Genomic DNA, 18,920 nt, shown 5'->3' with positions numbered 1-18,920 from the left:
GGCTTTTCCCCCCACATCCTATTGGAGATGCTCAGTGTTGAATCTAGGATCATTTTTAGATTGTGAGCCCTTTTGGGACAGGAAGCCATTAGTTATTTGATTTTTCTCTGTAAACTGCTTTGTGAACTTTTTTGTTGAAAAGTGTTATATAAATACTGTTCATCATCATCATCATCAGCGTGCACAACAGGTACTCTGCCACTGAGCTCCATAATTTCACTTTCTCTTTTCTAAGCAGTCAAAGATCCATCAGGATAGTCAGATCAGAGCAAAGGTTCATCACCTGTTATTGAGACACACCTGCCTGCTGCTTTACATAGCCCAGTGGCATCACTAGGGTTCACATCACCCAGTGCGGGATGCCGGTGCGTCACCACCATGCAGTGGGGGGGGGGCAACACCCTAGGTGGTGGGCGTGGTGATGTACTATCACTCCGCCCCCACTGGTTTTTGGGCTGTGCCTTTTGATCAAACAAAGATAGAACACAGTCTGCATGAAATTACGCATTGATTGATATATAACATGATGGTATTATTCCTCCAAACTGTTATTTTAGTGATTTTGGTCCCTAGTGATGTCACACACACACACACCCCAGGTGTCAACTTACTAACACCTTATTGCAGCAGTTCTCAAACTTTGAGCGCTGGGACCCACTTTTTAGAATGACAATCTGTCCAAGACCCACCAGAAGTGATGTCATAGTAGAAGTGTCATCATCAGGCAAATTAAAATAAATAAGTATAAATAAATAAAGTAAAACAAATAATTAAACAAGAAGAAGCCAACTCTGGTCCACCAAGTGAATTTCCTCTGTAGCCTGCCTGCAATAACACCCTCCCTCCAAAACCAGTAAGGTTTTCAGCCCTACCCAGTGCCCAGTTCAATTTAAGAACTTCTGTTTAAACCAGATCACTGTCAGGATCCACCTGGCTTTGCAAGTCTCAAAAAGGTTCGCCTTATCAGCTGAAGCCTGTTTTGATCCATTTCAGTGGGGGGGGGGGAAGCTGCCTTCTGGAGCATTTGTTGAGCTCCAGTTCCATCAGATCAAGACCATTCTGGTAGCCTTGCACTCTGCTTCACCTGATCTTTCACACCAGCCAAGGCACGTTTGCTTACTCACAAGTAAACGCAACCGTGAGGATTAGTTTTGCTTTCCATAGGGCTCAATACATTCATCTGCTTGGAGGCAGGAACTTCCTTCTCAGGTGTATTGGGGGCTGCATTCATTGGATCAGGAGCATTCTGGTGTCATTGGATTCCTCTCAGCCTGCCCTTTCCTTTTTTCTTTGGTTTTTTGGCCATAACGTTTGATAGAAAGGAGATATTTCACTCTGGTTTGTTTCAGTGCATTCCGCTCAAAATTCCGCATCCAACAGTATATAATATGATGGGGTTACACCTAACCACCGTGATTTTAGCATGTCATCCCCCCAGTATGCGTCACCGCCCCGTGCACGTCACCCGGTGTGGCCCACACCCCCCGCACCTCCCTAGTGACGCCACTGACATAGCCAATTTGTCCAAGTAGTAGAGAAAAGCACATTGTTAACTGGCTGGGCTGTAGACACAAGGAGCTGGCAAAATTCCCAGCTCTGGTGGTCACAGGCAACAGAAAAAAAAAAACCTGCAATCTAAAAAGGCAGGTGAAATGTGTAGGTGATTCACAGAAGACACTATAGTTTGAGGCACATAGCCGAAAGGAGTGAAGAACCAGCTGCAAGGCATTCTCAGGCAGGAGGTTTAAATACCCTTCAAGCCTCTGTTGACGTTTTCATGTGACTCTCAGATGGGATATACAAAACAGAGATCAGAAGACATGAATTTGTTATGCAAATGAGCATTCTGGCCAGTGTAGATTTTATATTGCTGTTACATAGACTGCAAACAAAAAGAATGAAGATTCATGCATTAAAACATTTTCAGTCATATACAGAGTGGGAGGAAATGGTGATAATGAAATAAAAACACATAACACAGCTGTCTGCACTTCTCACTTTTGTAAAAACAAAAACACTCCAAAATCTGTGAAAAAATAAAACTGTTTTATTTATTGGGGGGTGCATGGGTAATGACTGTGGCTGTATCTGCTGACACTATATAACCTACCTTTTAAATGATTATACTTTAAAAGTTATCATAATTTAGAATCTTAATGTAAATTTTGAATAAAAACATATAACACTGTTTTCTGCTCTTCTAACTTTAAAAAACACCAAAATCCATGAAGAAATAAAATAGTTTCCTCCCAACTCTAGTCATTTGAACAATGGGTGGACCAAAGCCCAGGTTCAATTCCTCACTCAGCTATAAAACTTTCTAGGTGACATTGGGTCAGTCCCCACCTCTAAGCCTATCATAACTCACAGTTGCACATACAGAATAGGAGGGGAAGAACAATGCAGATTAGCCACCACAATTTGGAGGGAGGCAGGATATGAATACAATAAATACCAACATAAATACCAATCAAAAAGATACACAGGGTGCAATCCTAACCCCCTATGTCAGTGCTTTCCAGCACGGACATAAGGGCAATGCAGCTCTGAGGTCAGGGAACAAACATTCCCTCACTTTGAGGAGGACTCCATGAGTGATACTGAACTGCAGGATGCAGCACACGGTCCATTGGCACCACTATCCCAGTGCTGGAAAGCACTGACATAAGGGGTTAGGATTGTGCCCACAGCTGTATACATAACTTAAATCTAGCCACTATACAAAGTTATTGCACAAAGTAAAAAATTACCATATCTTATTGTTTGGCAAGATAATTACCATATCTTATTGTATTGTTTTAATAAATCTCTAACAAATTTATCTGTAATACCACTGACCACCAGCACTGACCCAATAGAAGAGCTCAGTGTTTCCCAAACTGTGAGTTGGAACCCACCAGTGGGTCAAGAGTTGATTTTTGGTGGATTGCAAAAAGTTTCTGAAATTTTTTTTTTTTTAACTTTGCAAGCACCCTTGCCCAGTTTGCAGAAGAAAATTGCAACAGCAAGCAATCTGGATAAAGCGACCACTCTCGTGGCTGGAATGCTACCTGTTGTATGGGGTCATCCTCCCAAATTAAAATGTCACATTTTCCTATTTTCTCTAGTAATTGATGCCTTCCCAGAGGCATCTGGTGGGCCACTGTGAGATACAGGAAGTTGGACTAGATGGGCCTTTGGCCTGATCCAGCAGGGCTCTTCTTTTGTTATGCTCTTACGTGCCACAGATCAAGTGTGAACCCAGTTTCAGTCTTTGGTCTGGCCTGGAAGTCCCTAACTGCTTTCCAGTTCAGCCTTCTGGGTACCCTGGAATGACTGTAAAAAAGGTTTCAGGGAACAGTCCTTGAGCTCCGTTTCTAGGGAGAGTCTAGCAAAGACCTACACATGCATACTATATGTAAGGAATCTAAGGAGCATAGAATCCTGGATATTGTTAATTAATAATATATTAATATTAATAATAAATAAAAATATTTCTTTCTAGACCTAATCTACAGTAGCAACAGTTATCAGGGTTGCCAACATTAATGCGTTATTTTATGTGCAGAAGGGGAGCATGGAAGGAGGACTGTATGATCTGTATAAAGTTAAGTTCAACATGTGCTGGTCCACATGTAATATTTAAAAATTGCCATGGTCAATGGCAATGAGATAAAACAAAGGACATGGTTAAATTAAAATCTTGATTACATGGGTGGGGTTGGTCACTACTATTCCTATTTTTCAGAAGGATTGAAGGATAATGATTTGCCTAAGCTACACAGTGGCAGCAATGAGATGCAAACCAAACTGAAGTCTCTGTTCACTGGACTATATACAGTATGGAAGTTCTCTCTTTCTTAAGTATTTAACACCCAAGCTATGAACCTGCCTAAGCGTTAAGATCAGCTTCAGAAATCTTGCTCTCTGTATAGTTGTATCATCACATGAGACCAGGGGTACCCTGCACATGCCCGATCTCGTCTGATATCAGAAGCTAAGCAGGGTCAGGCCTGGTTAGTACTTGGATGGGAGACTGCCTGGGACTACTGGGTGCTGTAGGCTTATACCATAGTCTTTCAAGACTGAAGCTTGCCAACCATACAATCAGTGGCATAATTAGGGTTTGCATCATCCGGTGTGGGAGGACAGCACATCACCCCAATGATGGACCTCCTCCCATTCAGTGAGCGGGGCAATGCCCCAGGCAGTGGATGTGGTGGTGTACCCAATTGGCCTTTTGGCTGTAACTTTTGACAGAGATATTTCAGCGTGGTTTGTTTTATTGCATTTTCTGCATGAAATTATGCATCAAACGATTTATGACATGATGGTATTATTCGAAAATACCAAGATTAAAAAATTCTTGGCCAATAGTGGTGTCACCCCCCTGTACGTGTCACTCAGCATGGCCTGCACCCCCCAAAACCCCCTAGCGACACCACTGGGAGAGGTACAAGAGACAGGGCTTTCTTGATGGGGTTACCAAAACTTTAGAACGCCTTCTTTGGGGGGTTCCTCCAGAGTCCTTCTCACTGGGCTTTTTGAATAAAGGACATATTTTTCCCCTTTCAACTAGCTTTTAATTATCTGTTGCTTTAAGAATTGCTTTGTTTCAGCAGATGCTTTTGCAGCTCTTTTATGATTCTTAGTTTTGTTTTGTAGTTTTCTCTTATATTTGTTATGTATTGTTTTACTTTTCATTCTTGTAACCCAAGGTGTTTGGATGTTTTCTAACAGAAAAGCAGGCTGCTATTATTGCTGTTGTTGTCACTAAGCTGGTTTCGACCGCCCCCTCTAATCTACCTTGCAGGGTTGTTATGAGGATAAATTTATAGGAAGACCATAGATACTACCCTGAGATCCTTGAAGGAAGCGGAATATAGACATGTAATGAATTAATAAAGCTCTGTCCTTCCCCAAACATTTTTCTGTAAGTGTGAAGTGCTTATTTCAAGCATTTCCATTTTCCACTTCATATACTCAGTAGATACACACAGACACACACACCCTAGAAGGGACTTCTCTGTTCTTATTTTCAGATAGAAAATAAGAATAATCTTGAATCTTCTCAGCTTGAATCCCTCCCTCCCTCCCTGATTCTATGCAACTCTTGCAGATGTTCAAGTTAAAAGGCATGATTAAGATCTAAGCTTCCACTCAGCATAATGTCAGCCCCAGAAATCCCACAATCTCACTGAGCAGATATGGAACAAAGACTGTATGTAAGAAACAAGAAACCAATATGTAAAAAGACAAGATGTCTTACAACACGCATTCAGTTTGGCAGAGGTTTGTTCTGTATTGGTTCCAGGGATCATACTGATTATAGCAGTAGTAGCGGGATCATTTTTTATTGGAATAAGATTGCCTTCTCTTCTGTCTTTTATCAACTGGTACAACATTATGGAAATAGGCCCTCCCTACCAGCAGCCACCACTGGACCTGCCCAAGACATTTTGGCACCACAGGAGGCCGTGCTGTGCAATCTGAGTGGTACAAACCAGGATGCCTGACATGTCCTACAGGGAACTGGGTGATAATAGTCAAAGCACAAGTGTTCATGTGCAATCTGAGAGTTGCACCCCAGCACCCACTGGGGTATTGCAAGGGATTGCCTCTGCAATTGTACTTGAATTCATTGGCAGTCAAAACCAAGGGTCCAGGGCCAGATCATCTCCGGCAGAACCTCTTTATCTGGCCCACGTGGTAATTGGGCTATTTCAGTACCGCCCTTTTAGCAGCACTACTTCTGCAGAGGCTCTGGAATTCTATGGGGTAAGGAGCAAACTAAGAAGGGTAAGAGAGGGGAAGATGCTGCCAGGACACTGGGAGAGCCCCAATTATCAATTGGGTCACCCTTTCAGCAGTGCTACTGCTCCTGAGACATCACTTCACAGAGCACTTCTCAGCTGCTGGGTTGCATTGTGATAGCTGAAAGGGCGGCTTGCATGTTAACTGTGCTCTCTTAGCATGATAATTGGACTCTCCCATATATTGAAAAATATGATCAAGATTTGCATATTTTCTCTTCTCTTATTTGCAGCTAATGAGTTTCTATGTAAGAACAAAGCGCTTATTTCTGGCCATCATCTGCTTAATGACATCACTTCCTGCTTAATCATATCACTTCTGGCCCCAAGCAGGCAACAGGAAAGCCTGTGGCCTCCGGTATAAGTTTAATATCCCTTTGATGCTCTAAAGCAGGGGAGCCCAAACCCCGGCCCAGGGGCCACATGCGGCACTCAGGGGCTCCCAATCAGGCCCACAGGGAGCCCCCAGTCTCCAATGAGCCTCTGGCCCTCTGGAGACTTGCTGGAGCCCGTGCTGGCCTGACGCAACTGCTTTCAGCATGAGGATGACTGTTCGACCTTTCACCTGAGCTGTGAGATGAGAGCTCCCTCCACTACTTGCTGTTTCACATCTGTGATGCAGCAGTGGCAGCAAAGGAAAGGTTGGCCTTGCTTTGTGCAAGGCCTTTTATAGGCCTTGAGCTACTGCAAGACCGTCATTCATTCATATAAATTCCATCCCTAATAAATTCATTTATGTAAATTTATTCAAATTTTAAATGTAAATTAATTCTTTTTTCCCCTGGCCCCTGACACAGTGTCAGAGAGATTATGTGGCCCTCCTGCCAAAATGTTTGGACACCCCTGCTCTAAAGGGACCATTTGTGCTGCTGGACTGATTCAGTTTCAACTTTTCTGAAGACAACAAAGCCATAGCAGATGTTGTAGACTAGGTCCATCACATCTTACAAGCCATGATGGGTATGTGAAATCTCCTGGTTTGGGAAGTAGGCTACCTCAGAATGCTAGGCACATGGACGGCACCAAGATGCAGGTCTCTTGTTGACTTGTGTGCTCCCTGAGGCATCTGGTGGGCCACTGTGAGATACAGGAAGCTGGAATAGAGAGGCTTGGCCAGATCCAGCGTGGCTGTTCTTATGTTCCTAAGTTCATCCCATCAAAGACTATTTTCCTGTAGCCTTTCATGTGTTTTTTTGAGATCAAGATAAGAGTATGTAATCAAGATAAGAGTATGTAAGTATTTTGTTCATCGTAATATTAGAGGAATAATACTAAAGGATAAACTAAAACTGTTGTTGTATTGCCTGCAAACATACAGACAATAATAGAGCTGATACTTTTTTATTTCCATTTTCTTCTTCACCTTGCCAAACAGGCTAGAGACAGACCATAAATAGCTTCCACTCTTAACAAATGGCAGACAACAGGCTCCCTGAAGCTGTTTATTTAATTTGGTTGACAAGTGGTATTTGTTAGCCATGTTGATTTTTCCCCCCAAGATTAAACAAGAAAATGTTTCTTTACCAGTGTGTAAATAATCTGTGGAACTCCTTGCCAAAAGATGTGATGATGGCATCTGGCCTAGATGCTTTAAAAGGGATTGGACAGATTTCTAGAAGAAAAAGCCATCACAGGTTACAACCCATGATGGTTATGTGCAACCTCCTGGTTTTAGAATAGGCTAGCTCAGAAGGCCAAGGTGAAAGGGAATGGCACCAGGATGTAGGTATCTTGTTATCTTGTGTGCTCCCTGAGACATCTGGTGGGCCACTGTGAGATACAGGAATTTGGACTAGATGGCCTTTGGCCTGATCCAGCAGGTTTGTTCTTATGTTCTTAATTAAATTTTATTAGATGCATGGATTCACTATAACTTTGTTGCAGTGGTTCTCAAACTTTAAGTACTGGGACCCACTTGTTTAGAATGAGAATCTGTTGGGACCCAATGGAAGTGATGTCATGACTGGAAGTAACATCTTCAAGCAGGACACTTTTTAACAATTCTAGGGTGAAATCCTACCCACACTTACCCAGGAGTAAGTTCCATTTACTATCATTGTTAAAGGCATACACATAGTAGCCTGTTAAAAGCACAGATGTGTAACATCTATAGCATGTCCCCAAATGCAGTCACATGCCATGGTAGCATCAAGTCTAATAAATGAAAAATAAAATATTGAAATGAATGGGGACCCACATGAAATTGGCTCACGATCCACCGTTTGAGAAACACTGCCTTGTTGGAATCCTTGGGCAGATCACAGGTTAATTTCATAAAGCACTAAACGTTTAATCTTCTTCAACTCAACTGCCTCCTTTTTCAGGGCCTGGAATATCTAGAGACATCTCCATGCTGACACAGCAGGTGCACTTGCCCAATTCTGACCCATGGTGGCCAACTTAAAGGTTCAGGAGGCCCATAAAACTTGAAAAGAATATTCTTCCATGCACTTAAAAGGGCTTTTCTTACTACATTGCAGCAGTGATTGGGGATAGGGACTACACCTGGTAGTTGCAGCTTTTAAAGGTATATCATCCCAGACTTCTGTAGTCCTCCACTAGATGTCCAGTGCTGAACAAAGGGCAACCCTGTATCAACTGGCTGCCATCCATATCTTGTTTGCACTCAGCCATGAAGCATTGCAGTTTAATCCTAGGGACTGTTGTGCAAGGCAAAAAGCATTCCAATATAAAAGCCCTGACAGAAATGCAACATCCAAAGTGAAAACATTCTGAAAGTTGAATCAACAAGGCAATTTGGGACAGCAGAACTGCAGGGGTGCAGCCGTATCACATAAAGGCTTACACAGGGTGACAGGATGCAGGGCACCTGTATCTTTTAATACTTTTTAGGGCTTTTATTTATGCTTTTGTTTTTTAACAAGAGGGAGTTTTGGATGGTGCTGCTTTTCCATCTAGGGCCAGGATATCAAGGCCTGCCATCTCCCATATGAAATTTGCAGTCATTCAAATCTTCTTTAGATATCCTGTCATGAGAGGCAGAGCCTTCTTCTCAGTGGCACCTAGGTGGTAGCGCTCCCTCCTGAAGGGAATTCACTTGGCTCTTGCCTCTGTTGTGTTTCAAATGCTAAGCCAACACTTTATTTTTTCACAAAGGTTTTGCAAAAAAAAAAGTTTCTGTTCCCTGCTGTTTTATTGCTTTTGTCTTTAAATGGATTGTCCCTGCTATATGTTCCATGCTGTTGTGTTGCGGCAGACTGCTTTTAATGCATTTTAATGGTGTTTTTCGTTTTTAATTGATGCAAGCCACCCACCTTGCAGATCATTTTGATGGAAAGATGGTGTATAGGCAAGGAAAAGCTGCTTCTGTTCAAATCCTTAACACGAGTTATTAGAGGTACAAGAGCACTATCCATCTTTGCATCTGATCATCATAGGATGGCATGGTCAGGAGTGAGTTTTTCCTCTGTCTAGGTCTAGGACTATAGGTGGGAAACCACATTTTTGGCTGAAATATAAAACCTGTGCTGACTCTACAGTCTAAGATAAGGATTTTCTAGGGAGGGAAACATCGTTCAAGAATGTCTCTTCCTTCCTTCCAGGTATTTTTCTACACAGAAATACAAGAAAGATTGCTGACAGTTCTGTTAACAAGGTCAAAAAGGGAGGTGGTATGAAACAGGAGGTGATAATAGCACAACAGCTCCCTTGTTAAGCTTTAAAAAGTGCCAGCTTTACTTAGCACTGGGTTCTATTAGGCATCGCTCTGCATATGTACACAAGAACATCCCCCAACTTGGAAAAGGGAGCCCATAACCTTCAGAGCCAGATTGATGCCAGTGAGGACGGGCTCGATTTTGCCAACAGTCGTTTCTACGGAGGAAGCATCCTTGCATCAGACCAGCAAACTAAAACCATGCATCTCAAACACTCTTAAGGCCACATCATGGCACTTGAAGTTGCAACCATCCTGAGGAGTTAATGGACATTTTAAACTACTTCTGCCTAATGCTGTGTATATGCAAAATATACCTGTGGACCGGGTAAAAATGGGTTAAGTTGAAAGGGGCAACCTCACAGAGGCCACAGATTACAGTCCAACCAACCAAGCTCTGGAGCTCGAGCCAGTTTTTATGGCTGGGAGTTCCATTTAATTCCAAAATAAACCAGAAACCCCATATCACTTATTCCACACTTGCACACCTTAACTGAGAGGATATGAGGGTTGCATCCTAACATTCCCCTCTTCAAACCACTCACTGTAGGGTAATCTATTTCTGTTCTGAGAGTACAGGGCTCTCTAATACACTCATTTGACACTGGAGTAGAACCATAGGCTTGAAGCACATAAATGCTTTATGTCAGCAACAATGTGCATATAGCCTCCTCCAACACACACACACTCTTTAGTCTTAAGCTAAACCAATATTGAAATAACTCTAAAGCTTCCCTTTAGCGTTGCTCTAATGCCTCCAGGTTGCTTTAGAGAAAGAGTATGTGTGCTATTTACATTCAGTAATACAAAAATAATTTGAACAAGAGCCTTGCCCCAGAGCTATTAACATTCTTGAGAAAATCATCCAGTGGAACCAGTCAAGCTATAGTGAAATTAGGCAGTAAAGTAGCAGGTACAAGCCAGTACTAGTAGGCTTGATCCAGTAGGCTACTGGAGAGGAGGAATATAGGGCTGGTGACAAAATCAAGGGGCAAGTAGTTTGCTCAAAGTGCAACATCTGGAAGCAGGCATCAGCCAATTTGAAGTCTGTAGTTCCATGACAATCATTAGCTTGCAATGGTAGCTTTAAACTGCTGTGTACATCCAGCTGACTGGTTATATCCCACTACCATGTACAGGATTCATAAATCTACTTCTTAGGTCATTTGGAAGCCTAGCCTGTGGAATTGGAGGTAGTGGGCATGAGGATCCTAAGGTACTGATCCATAGTTCTTTATGGAATGTTCTTCTGTTCATGGCATTAGGAGATCTTCTGGTTTCTCAGAAGGTTCAATGCAGGACTGGCCCATCCAAGAGGCCAACTGAAGCAGTCGCCTCAGGTAGTAGATTATTAGGGGGCATCCACCTCTGCCTCCCCACTTGCCTCCATTTGGACAAGCAGAGGCTGTTACATCACCTGGTAAGTGTGAGGGCAGCATTATTTGGCACGCTGCCCTGGGTACCAGGAGATTTCAGAATGGCCCCACTTCAGTGTTACAAAGCTGGTTATGGTCATTATTTTACGGAGTTATCTTCCATTGCAGGGTGATCAGATACAATGGAGGACAGGGTGCTTTTACCTTTAACCATTGCATAAAAGAGGGAACTTTGGCAGGTGCAGCCTCTTAAACCCTTCCATGTTGAGCTGCACCTGCCACAATTCCCTCTTCTATGCAAGAGTTAAAGGTATAGGCACTCTGTCCTCCATTGTATCTGGTCATCCTGTTCCATTGTGGGTCCACTTCGGTAGTGCCCCCTGCAGGATTAGTGGGATAAGCAGGTTGGAATCAAGCAATTACTCTACAGTGTGGCTTTGGGGGAGGAGGGAGCTTTTCAAAAAAACAACAACAGCCAAAGGTGTCTCTCATGGATTGTTTTGTACAGTGTGGGTCACCAGGGTTGAAGCCTGCCTGCATACCCTTTCCGAGTATATCCAAGCACAACAGCAAAGGAATTGTACTCTGCACATGCTCTGAGGCACGCCATCGCTTCGCTATTCCAGGACTGAATCCTGGCACTTGCACCCAGTTTTCCAGACCAACTCTCTGTTCTGTGGGGTATGCTGCCATCAGGGACACATGTCATTCTTGCAGGATGGGTGGGGACTGGGTAGGCTGGGGAGTTTCCAAGAATCAAGGCTCAGCACTATTTGGGGTATTCCCTGGCATGATCCAAAATTTGGATTCCTTCAGGAGGAAGAGCAGTCACTCAACGTGGGGCTCCCTGACTGCCAGAATGGGGGTGCATTTGAGAAACACCCAGGGGCGATGGTGCCCCATCCCACTCCTTACCTCATCCCCTTGTCCGAATTGCAGCCCCAGGGAGACGAAATGCTCCACCCGGATGAAGCCATCGGCGTCCTCGTCGCACACATCGAAGACCTCCTTGAGCTTCCGCAGGAACTGCATCAGGTTCGGCGGCTCCCCGAGGCCACTGGGCTCCATCGCGCCCTTCGGGGACTAGATGGACGCCGCCGGAGAGAGCCTGCGCCGCCCCATCGCAGCAGTCAGGAGCGCGGGCAGGCGCCCGCTCGCTGCTCTGGCGCTGCCTTCAGCCTGAGCAGCCCGCGAATGACATCAGCGGAGGGAGGAGACCGGCGCGGAGGGAGGAAGCAACGGAGAGGGGAGGCAGGTGCAAGGCGGGCGGAAGGATGCACATCAAAGGAGACCGCCGCAGCCCAGACAGAGGCGCTGGGTACCACTAGCGGGCGACGCGACCGGCAGGGGGCGCTCCGCTCAGAGCAGCGGTCCTCAACCTTCCATCTCACAGCGCACTCACAGCCCAATCCTATCCACACTTTCCCGGGAGCAAGCCCCATTGACTCCGATGAGACTTACTTCTGAGTAGACACGCATAGGATTGGGCTGTGAGAAGGCACTAAAATTTCCAGGGCACACCATCCGTTTTAGGTCAATTCACACCACACTGCTGGGGGGGGGGGGGGAGGTCTCGCATCTAATAAATGACTAATAATGACTCTTCCCCCAAACTTCCTTGGCTTGGGTGACCAGACGTGCTCTTTTTCCAGGACATGTCCTCTTCTTTTAGCCTCGTATCCTGGAAAAGAACTTAAATGGCCTCCTTTTCCCTTCGAGCAGGCAGCGCAGAGCCTTCTTGTAATTAATACATTCTATGTAATATAGTTTAAACTTTAACAAGTAATATTGTATTTAAATTAACCACATGAAATCAATATAAGAGTGTTTATAGCTTTTATTTTGTCATGCCCTATATTTTTCTTGGGTGTCCTCCATTTTGGGGGTGTCCTGTCCTCTTTTTCAGTTATGACATCTGGTCACCTGGCCTGTGACATACCTGTGAACCATTTGCCATGGCACACCAGTTGAAAATCACTGGCTCAGAGGATTCTCCCCCTCCCCCACATTTCCAATAGTTTTTGCTCCAGATGGATTAATCCAAAGATCTCCCAACTAGTTCCATAATAATAGCTAACTCAGATCTGTACCAAATATGCATTGAAAAAGGAAGAACATATTCAAAGGATGTGTTACCTCATGACATTTTTGATGGCCCCTGTTCTGCCCAGTTTTGCCACAGGGATGAGGTAAGGGAATCATCACCTGGTTGAAGGAAGTTTTTCCCCCCTACCCTTTCACTAAGTGCTTTTGGTTGATGCAAGGAACAGAACCAAGTTACTGATCTGGATAACCCAGGCATGCCACTTGAGCTGAATTAATAAAACTCATGTGCAAATATTGAGTAAATGGTACTGTAAATTAGCCTTCAGAGTTTGGACCAAAGTTTTTCCCTATACTGGAGTGGCATGAGTAAACAACCATTTCTCATTTACAACTGACTTTTAACCTGACCAGGGATGTGGTCAATGGAAAGTTGTGGGGAAGAGGAGCAGTGGGATTTCTCCTACAGCAAGAGTGGGAGGGTCATCATCAGGGCATTTAGGTGCTGCACCGGATACTGTTTTCAAAGAACCTTAGTAGAGTCCTAAGGCTATATGTTCATGTAGCCCATTGTCTTTTTGAAGGGTTACTCTGAGATTGTACTTTGTTACATTGCTATAGTCCTTTATGCATTTACCTAGGAGTATGTCCTATTGAACACAGTGGGCCTTACTTCTGATTGAACATGCCTAGGCTAGCACCCTAACATGCCTCATATTTATTTGGGATTTTTTTAATCCAATTTTTTAATGTATCTATACATTTGTTTTAAATTATTGCAACTCACTCCAAGAGTTTGGCGTTGAATTTCTTCAGCATGTCACATTTTCAAAATAGGAATTAGTGGCAAGAGAAAGAAAACACATTAATGAAGAATCAAAGTTTTTGTTGTTGCTGTTGCTGGGTGTGGCTAGGGGGAAAGTCATGACAAGCTCCCACACTTCTGAATGTACTCCTGCACCTGACAATTCCCTTCCTTGCCTGCTGATTACAAATTGCCCATTCATTAGCCCTTAAGGTTAAGCAAAGAAGGTAGAAAAACTACAGAAGTCACACAAAAAATGAAATTTGTTCAAACCTTGAGTCAAATCCAAATTTCAAATGTTTGCATTCTCTTTTCAGAATTTGATTTTGCAGCACAAGTGCATTTCAGATAGGGTGACCAGATACAAAGGGGGACACAATGCCCATACCTTAACCATAGAAGAGGGAATGTTGGCAGGTGCAGTTTTTTAAAGCCTTCCATGTTGAGCTGCACCTGCCAACATTCCTTCTTCTATACAGTGGTTAAAGTAATAGGCACTCTGTCCCCCTTGGTAGTCCTAATTTTAGGTGTTCTTAATAAACTGCCATATAACAATGATAAGTAGTAACAGACCAAATACACTTGTTAGGAAAACATACCTCTCCCCCCCCCCTTCACATCTTATATCAAATCCTTCCTAGGCAGGAGGCACAGAAAGTGGCTAAAGTACATGCAGCCCAGTGGAGAGCTGGGACAGAGAGAGCTGTTAGACCTCCAGTCATGTAAATCATGATTACAGCCTTGAAAGCAAGTGCTGGGAGAGTGTCCTGAAATCCAAGGACTAGAGGGCTTGGCGGCCAGCCAAGATTTCTTCAACTTGCTTGCAGGGGCCTGCTTGTTAATGAGCTCATTGGGCCATTACAGCCGCTTTACATCTCTTGTGATTTTTAACAGTGATGTGTTACAGCACAGTCCTGGACTTGGTGTTTCAGAGGTTTAAAAAAAAGAAGAAAACTTTTTATTAAATGTTCACACCTAGGGGTTGGGATCAAAGTGCACCTCACAGATGTCCTGATTGCAACCATAAAATGATCTCACTTCTGCTTTGCAAGCCTGGACATTCAGGAGTGGAAAGTGGAAAAAAAAAGCGATCCAAGTTCCACTTCTTCAACACATGACTTTCCCCCAAAGCTCTACTAAATGTAAATGCTCTTCTATTGTTACTACTGGCTGTGATGGTATTCACGTGAATATGGTTTTTCTTTTTATATAGATCTGCATTTAATGATGTTTGCATACTTTGGAAAGTTCCATTTTTAAGGCAGAAAGGTGAGAGAGAAATCTAAAAGAAATAAGGCCCTATTCAGATGCCTGTTTCATGCCTTTCGGGTGTCATCTGAGTTTCAGATTCATGATTAACTTCAGTTGAAAACTTAATACACTCTGTAAGAAAAAAAAAAGAAGACTGAACACAGAATTGATCATTTGCTACACCCTGTGAAAATGCCTTCTGTGGCCAGGACCAGACTGACCTGGGTTACCATACCATGTCCAGTGCTGGAAGTTAGGAGCTAAGCATGACCAATGGATAGTGCATCTGCCCATTGGGCTGTCCTGGATGTTTTTGCTCTAATGGACTGGCCTATACCGTACTGCTACCTATCCAGAACTTCTTGTCTCAGGAGTATTGCAGGTGAGCTTCAAAGGATCAGAGTCACAGAAAGTGCTTATGCAGGGCATATGAAAGCACTCTAGAGGCCAAGTCTAAAGTCAATAGAAGAATTTGGATCTAAGATTCTTGAGTTCAGGTTTGAGTCCTAAGTTCAAATCAAGACTTGTTGGAAGCAGGGGTAATCCAAGCCAATCAGCTACCTAATTCCACTGCCAAATTCCACCTCTCATATCATGCCCCCACTATCCCTTCACCAAAGCCCACAGCTCATCATTTGTGGCTCTCGCTTCACTCTTCAGTGATTCAGCTGGGAGAATCCTGTGAGTAAAACCTCTCCACTCACAGCATTCTCTCTGCCAGCCACTTTACAAGAAGTGGCAGCAGAACTGGAGGAGAGGAAAGGCCTCATCATCTACGCACTTTCTGAGAATGTGAAAAGCAGATGGGACAACTGGATAAAGCGGCTGGGATGGCAGGTGGGCAACGGGTGAAGGGCATCCCCTTTTAGCTTTCTACCTTTCCCAGCCTGCTGTCTGAGACAAGGGGTTCAGCTGAGCCAACCTCATGGTTGGACCACCCCTGGTTATAAGGCAGCAGCATCCAAGATGCAATATTTTCAACTTCCAAAAAGAGAGAAACCAGTCAGGTTTTGTTTTCTCTGAATCTACCCCAACCTTGCCTGGTGGCAGGAACCAATCCCATGCATGCAACATGGAAAATAGCTTGGATTCGGAGAAACAGCAGAGACTGGTGAAGGATGAATAGCACCTTAGTAGAGGGTTTATAAACCTCAGCCACATGAAGGTTTTCTATGCAATGTCTACGTATAGGAACTGTGATCTCCTCAGCCTACTGCTTGCCACATGGATGTACAGTTGATACAGAGGCATATGTGTGTATGATATATTCAAGTAACCTAAAACCTTCCATTTCCTGGGACCTTGCTCAGGAAATGCATGAGAAGTAAATCTCATTGAATTCAATGGGATAAACTCCCAGGAAAGTGTGCATAGGATTGCAGCCTTAGTTGTAAACGCTGTTACTCTACACATGCCCAATCTCGTCTGATCTTGGAAGCTAAGCAGGGTCAGGCCTGGTTAGTACTTTGATGGGAGACCGCCTGGGAATACCGGGTGCTGAAGGCTTATACCATAGTCTTTCGAGACTGAAGGTTGCCAACCAGTGTAAACAAAGGGCACACACATCCTTGCTGCAGATCACAAGGGGCTGAATAACTGAAGTCTGACAGCTGCAATCAAATATGCAGACATGTTAATGAAATCTAAGAGAAAGCAGAGATGAGGAGGCCTGACAGCGCCATAGAAAGAAACTGTCCATGGGAGACTCCTGAAAATGTGATCTGATAGCTTTGAGAGAGGGGAGGAGCCTCAGAATGAAAGAGGTGGGGGGGGGAGAGAGAGAAAGGCAGAATGAACTGGGAAATGAAAGTTAGACTGGAAAACTAGCAAGAGCCCAGAAAGACTTGGGCTGCAATCCTAGAACACTTTCTGGGGTTAAGCTTCACTGAATACCATGAGACTTCTTCCTTACATCTAGACTTGCAGTGTTGAGCTGTTTCCACAGGTGATGCTCAGAAGTACATTTCTGAGCTGGGAATATGTTGTTGGGAATAGCAAGCCTGCAGCAGGCACACTGAGCCACGAAAAAGCATTTCCAATGATCAGTATGTGACAACTGAAACATCACAACAGCGAGCAAGCTTTCTGATCCCAAAAACTCTTCTTTGGACTGAACATTAAGCAAAAATGGGCAGCTGGTGGTAGTGGAGATCCTTTCAGCCGTGGTTACCAGGCATATGTGAGTTTGTAGGATTTCATCCTCCCCACAGCTTGTGAACAGAAAGAGTGTGTTGCTAAGATGCCTAGTGGGCTTCAATGAACACAAGTCCCTTGAGTCTAAGTACAGTGCAATACTGGGTCCTCTACAAACCGTGCAATCCTGTGCATCGTTACTGAGAGGTAGGCCACACTATGTCCAACAGAATTTCCTTCCACGTGAACATGCATAGGATTGCTCAGTAATTCTATTGACAGACCTGCAAAACATAAAAGCTGTTCTTACATTTAGCCAAGGGATGCTCATCTGTCTGTGTTTATCCTGCTTCCCAGAACAACGGAAAAGGGGGGTGAATCTGAGTGTGAGAGCAGACTCTGCTAAAAGCAAGTGTTGCTTCTGCCCTGATCCTGATTGTTCTGTAGAAACACACTTACACACACATCTGACAGGTCACCAGCAGAACATTTGGGCTACATTTGATCTCATACTTTCAATCAGTGGCACCATATCATGACTGTCTTCTCCCACATTATTATTAATACTTTGATTAATATTGTTCCTAATAAAGCACACTAATTTTTGTGACATTGATTTGAGATCTGATGAGTTCAGTCTCAGAGGAACAAACATTCTTCTCCCCAACATTGTTTCATTTTATTATTCCAGGTGTAGCATCATGATCAGTTTTGAGAACACAAAGCACCAAGGCGGATATTATCTGCCAAATGTGACATCGTAGTATTGTACCATAATATGCTGACACCATGACAATATGGTGCCTGGATTCAGAATGCAGCCTGCATGTCCTCTTCAGTGGGGGTCTTTGTGATGGATTTCGAGTTCTGTGCTATGCTATGGCAAAAGCTGGGAAAAACTAATGCAACACTGTCATGCTCACTGTGGCCAGGGTAACTGGAACCTTGAGAGCATCTTTTCTATTCCAAATGGTCCTGTATTTTTTCCAATGCATGCTTCAATATAACATGCAACTCCATTTTGAAAGAGGAACTTTTAGTGGTTGATCTCTTCAGTTCTTGCGCACTCACCCATTCTAAGGGTGGGTCTCAGATGTTGGCAGCCTTGGACAGCTGGATCTGGACACCCCACATAGATACAGGGTAATAAGTTTGCATAAACATCCCCAAGGGCAATCTACAATTTACAGTGCAATCCTAACTGGCGCTGAAACAGGCAGCAAGTTTCAAGTTGGCTGAGGCTCACCCAGGGCAAGGGGAAAAAATTCCCCTTACCCCGGGTAGAGCTGCAGTGGCTCCAATGGGTCTACTCAGATCTGTGCCACCTAAAGAGGTGGCGCAGAATGGAGCAACCTGGAGCAGCCTGGAGCCGCTCTGCACCACCTAGCAACGAGGTTAGGAGCTGACGTAACTGATAGATCCTGGCCCCACCTTCCACTCCCCACCTGCCTGCCCATGGGCCCATCCACCACCCGTCCTCCCCCACCCTGAAACACCTCCAGTCACATGCTTTATGACACAGAGATCTCTGCTTCTGAAATGTCACTTTTGAAGGGGCTGTCAGTTTGACTTGTGAAATATTACTGATCGAAGAGGAGACATTTCTCTGGGAGGCCCACAGGTATATTTGCCTTGCTTGCAGGATTCCATCCAAGGCCAGATGCTTTTCCATCAGTGTCATTTCTACTTATTTAGTCAAGCTATGTTGACCCAACACTTGTGTAGAAAACACATTGCTGGAAGGTTTATGACCTTAGTATCTGTAGCTCTGGTTGTCTTCCTACATGCAGTAGCAGTGCCTTGTCATATATCTGCAGGCTGCAATCACTGCAGGGACACATATA

The 18,920-nt window shown here is 44.1% G+C and overlaps 1 protein-coding gene across 1 annotated transcript in view; it reads right to left on the bottom strand.

Moving 5' to 3' along the window:
* The window catches only part of RAB11FIP4 (RAB11 family interacting protein 4), a 217,696-nt gene extending 205,784 nt beyond the window's left edge, over positions 1–11,912 (bottom strand). The window contains exon 1 of the mRNA XM_066616437.1: positions 11,760–11,912. Coding sequence (XP_066472534.1) covers positions 11,760–11,912 — 153 coding nt within the window. The remainder of the gene's footprint in view (positions 1–11,759) is intronic.
* Positions 11,913–18,920: the final 7,008 nt, after the last annotated feature.

The sequence above is a fragment of the Tiliqua scincoides genome, chromosome 2 (assembly GCF_035046505.1).
Source record: "Tiliqua scincoides isolate rTilSci1 chromosome 2, rTilSci1.hap2, whole genome shotgun sequence".
NCBI lineage: Eukaryota > Metazoa > Chordata > Lepidosauria > Squamata > Scincidae > Tiliqua > Tiliqua scincoides.
Note: the sequence above shows the minus strand (reverse complement) of the source record. Positions and strands in the feature narration are given on the sequence as shown.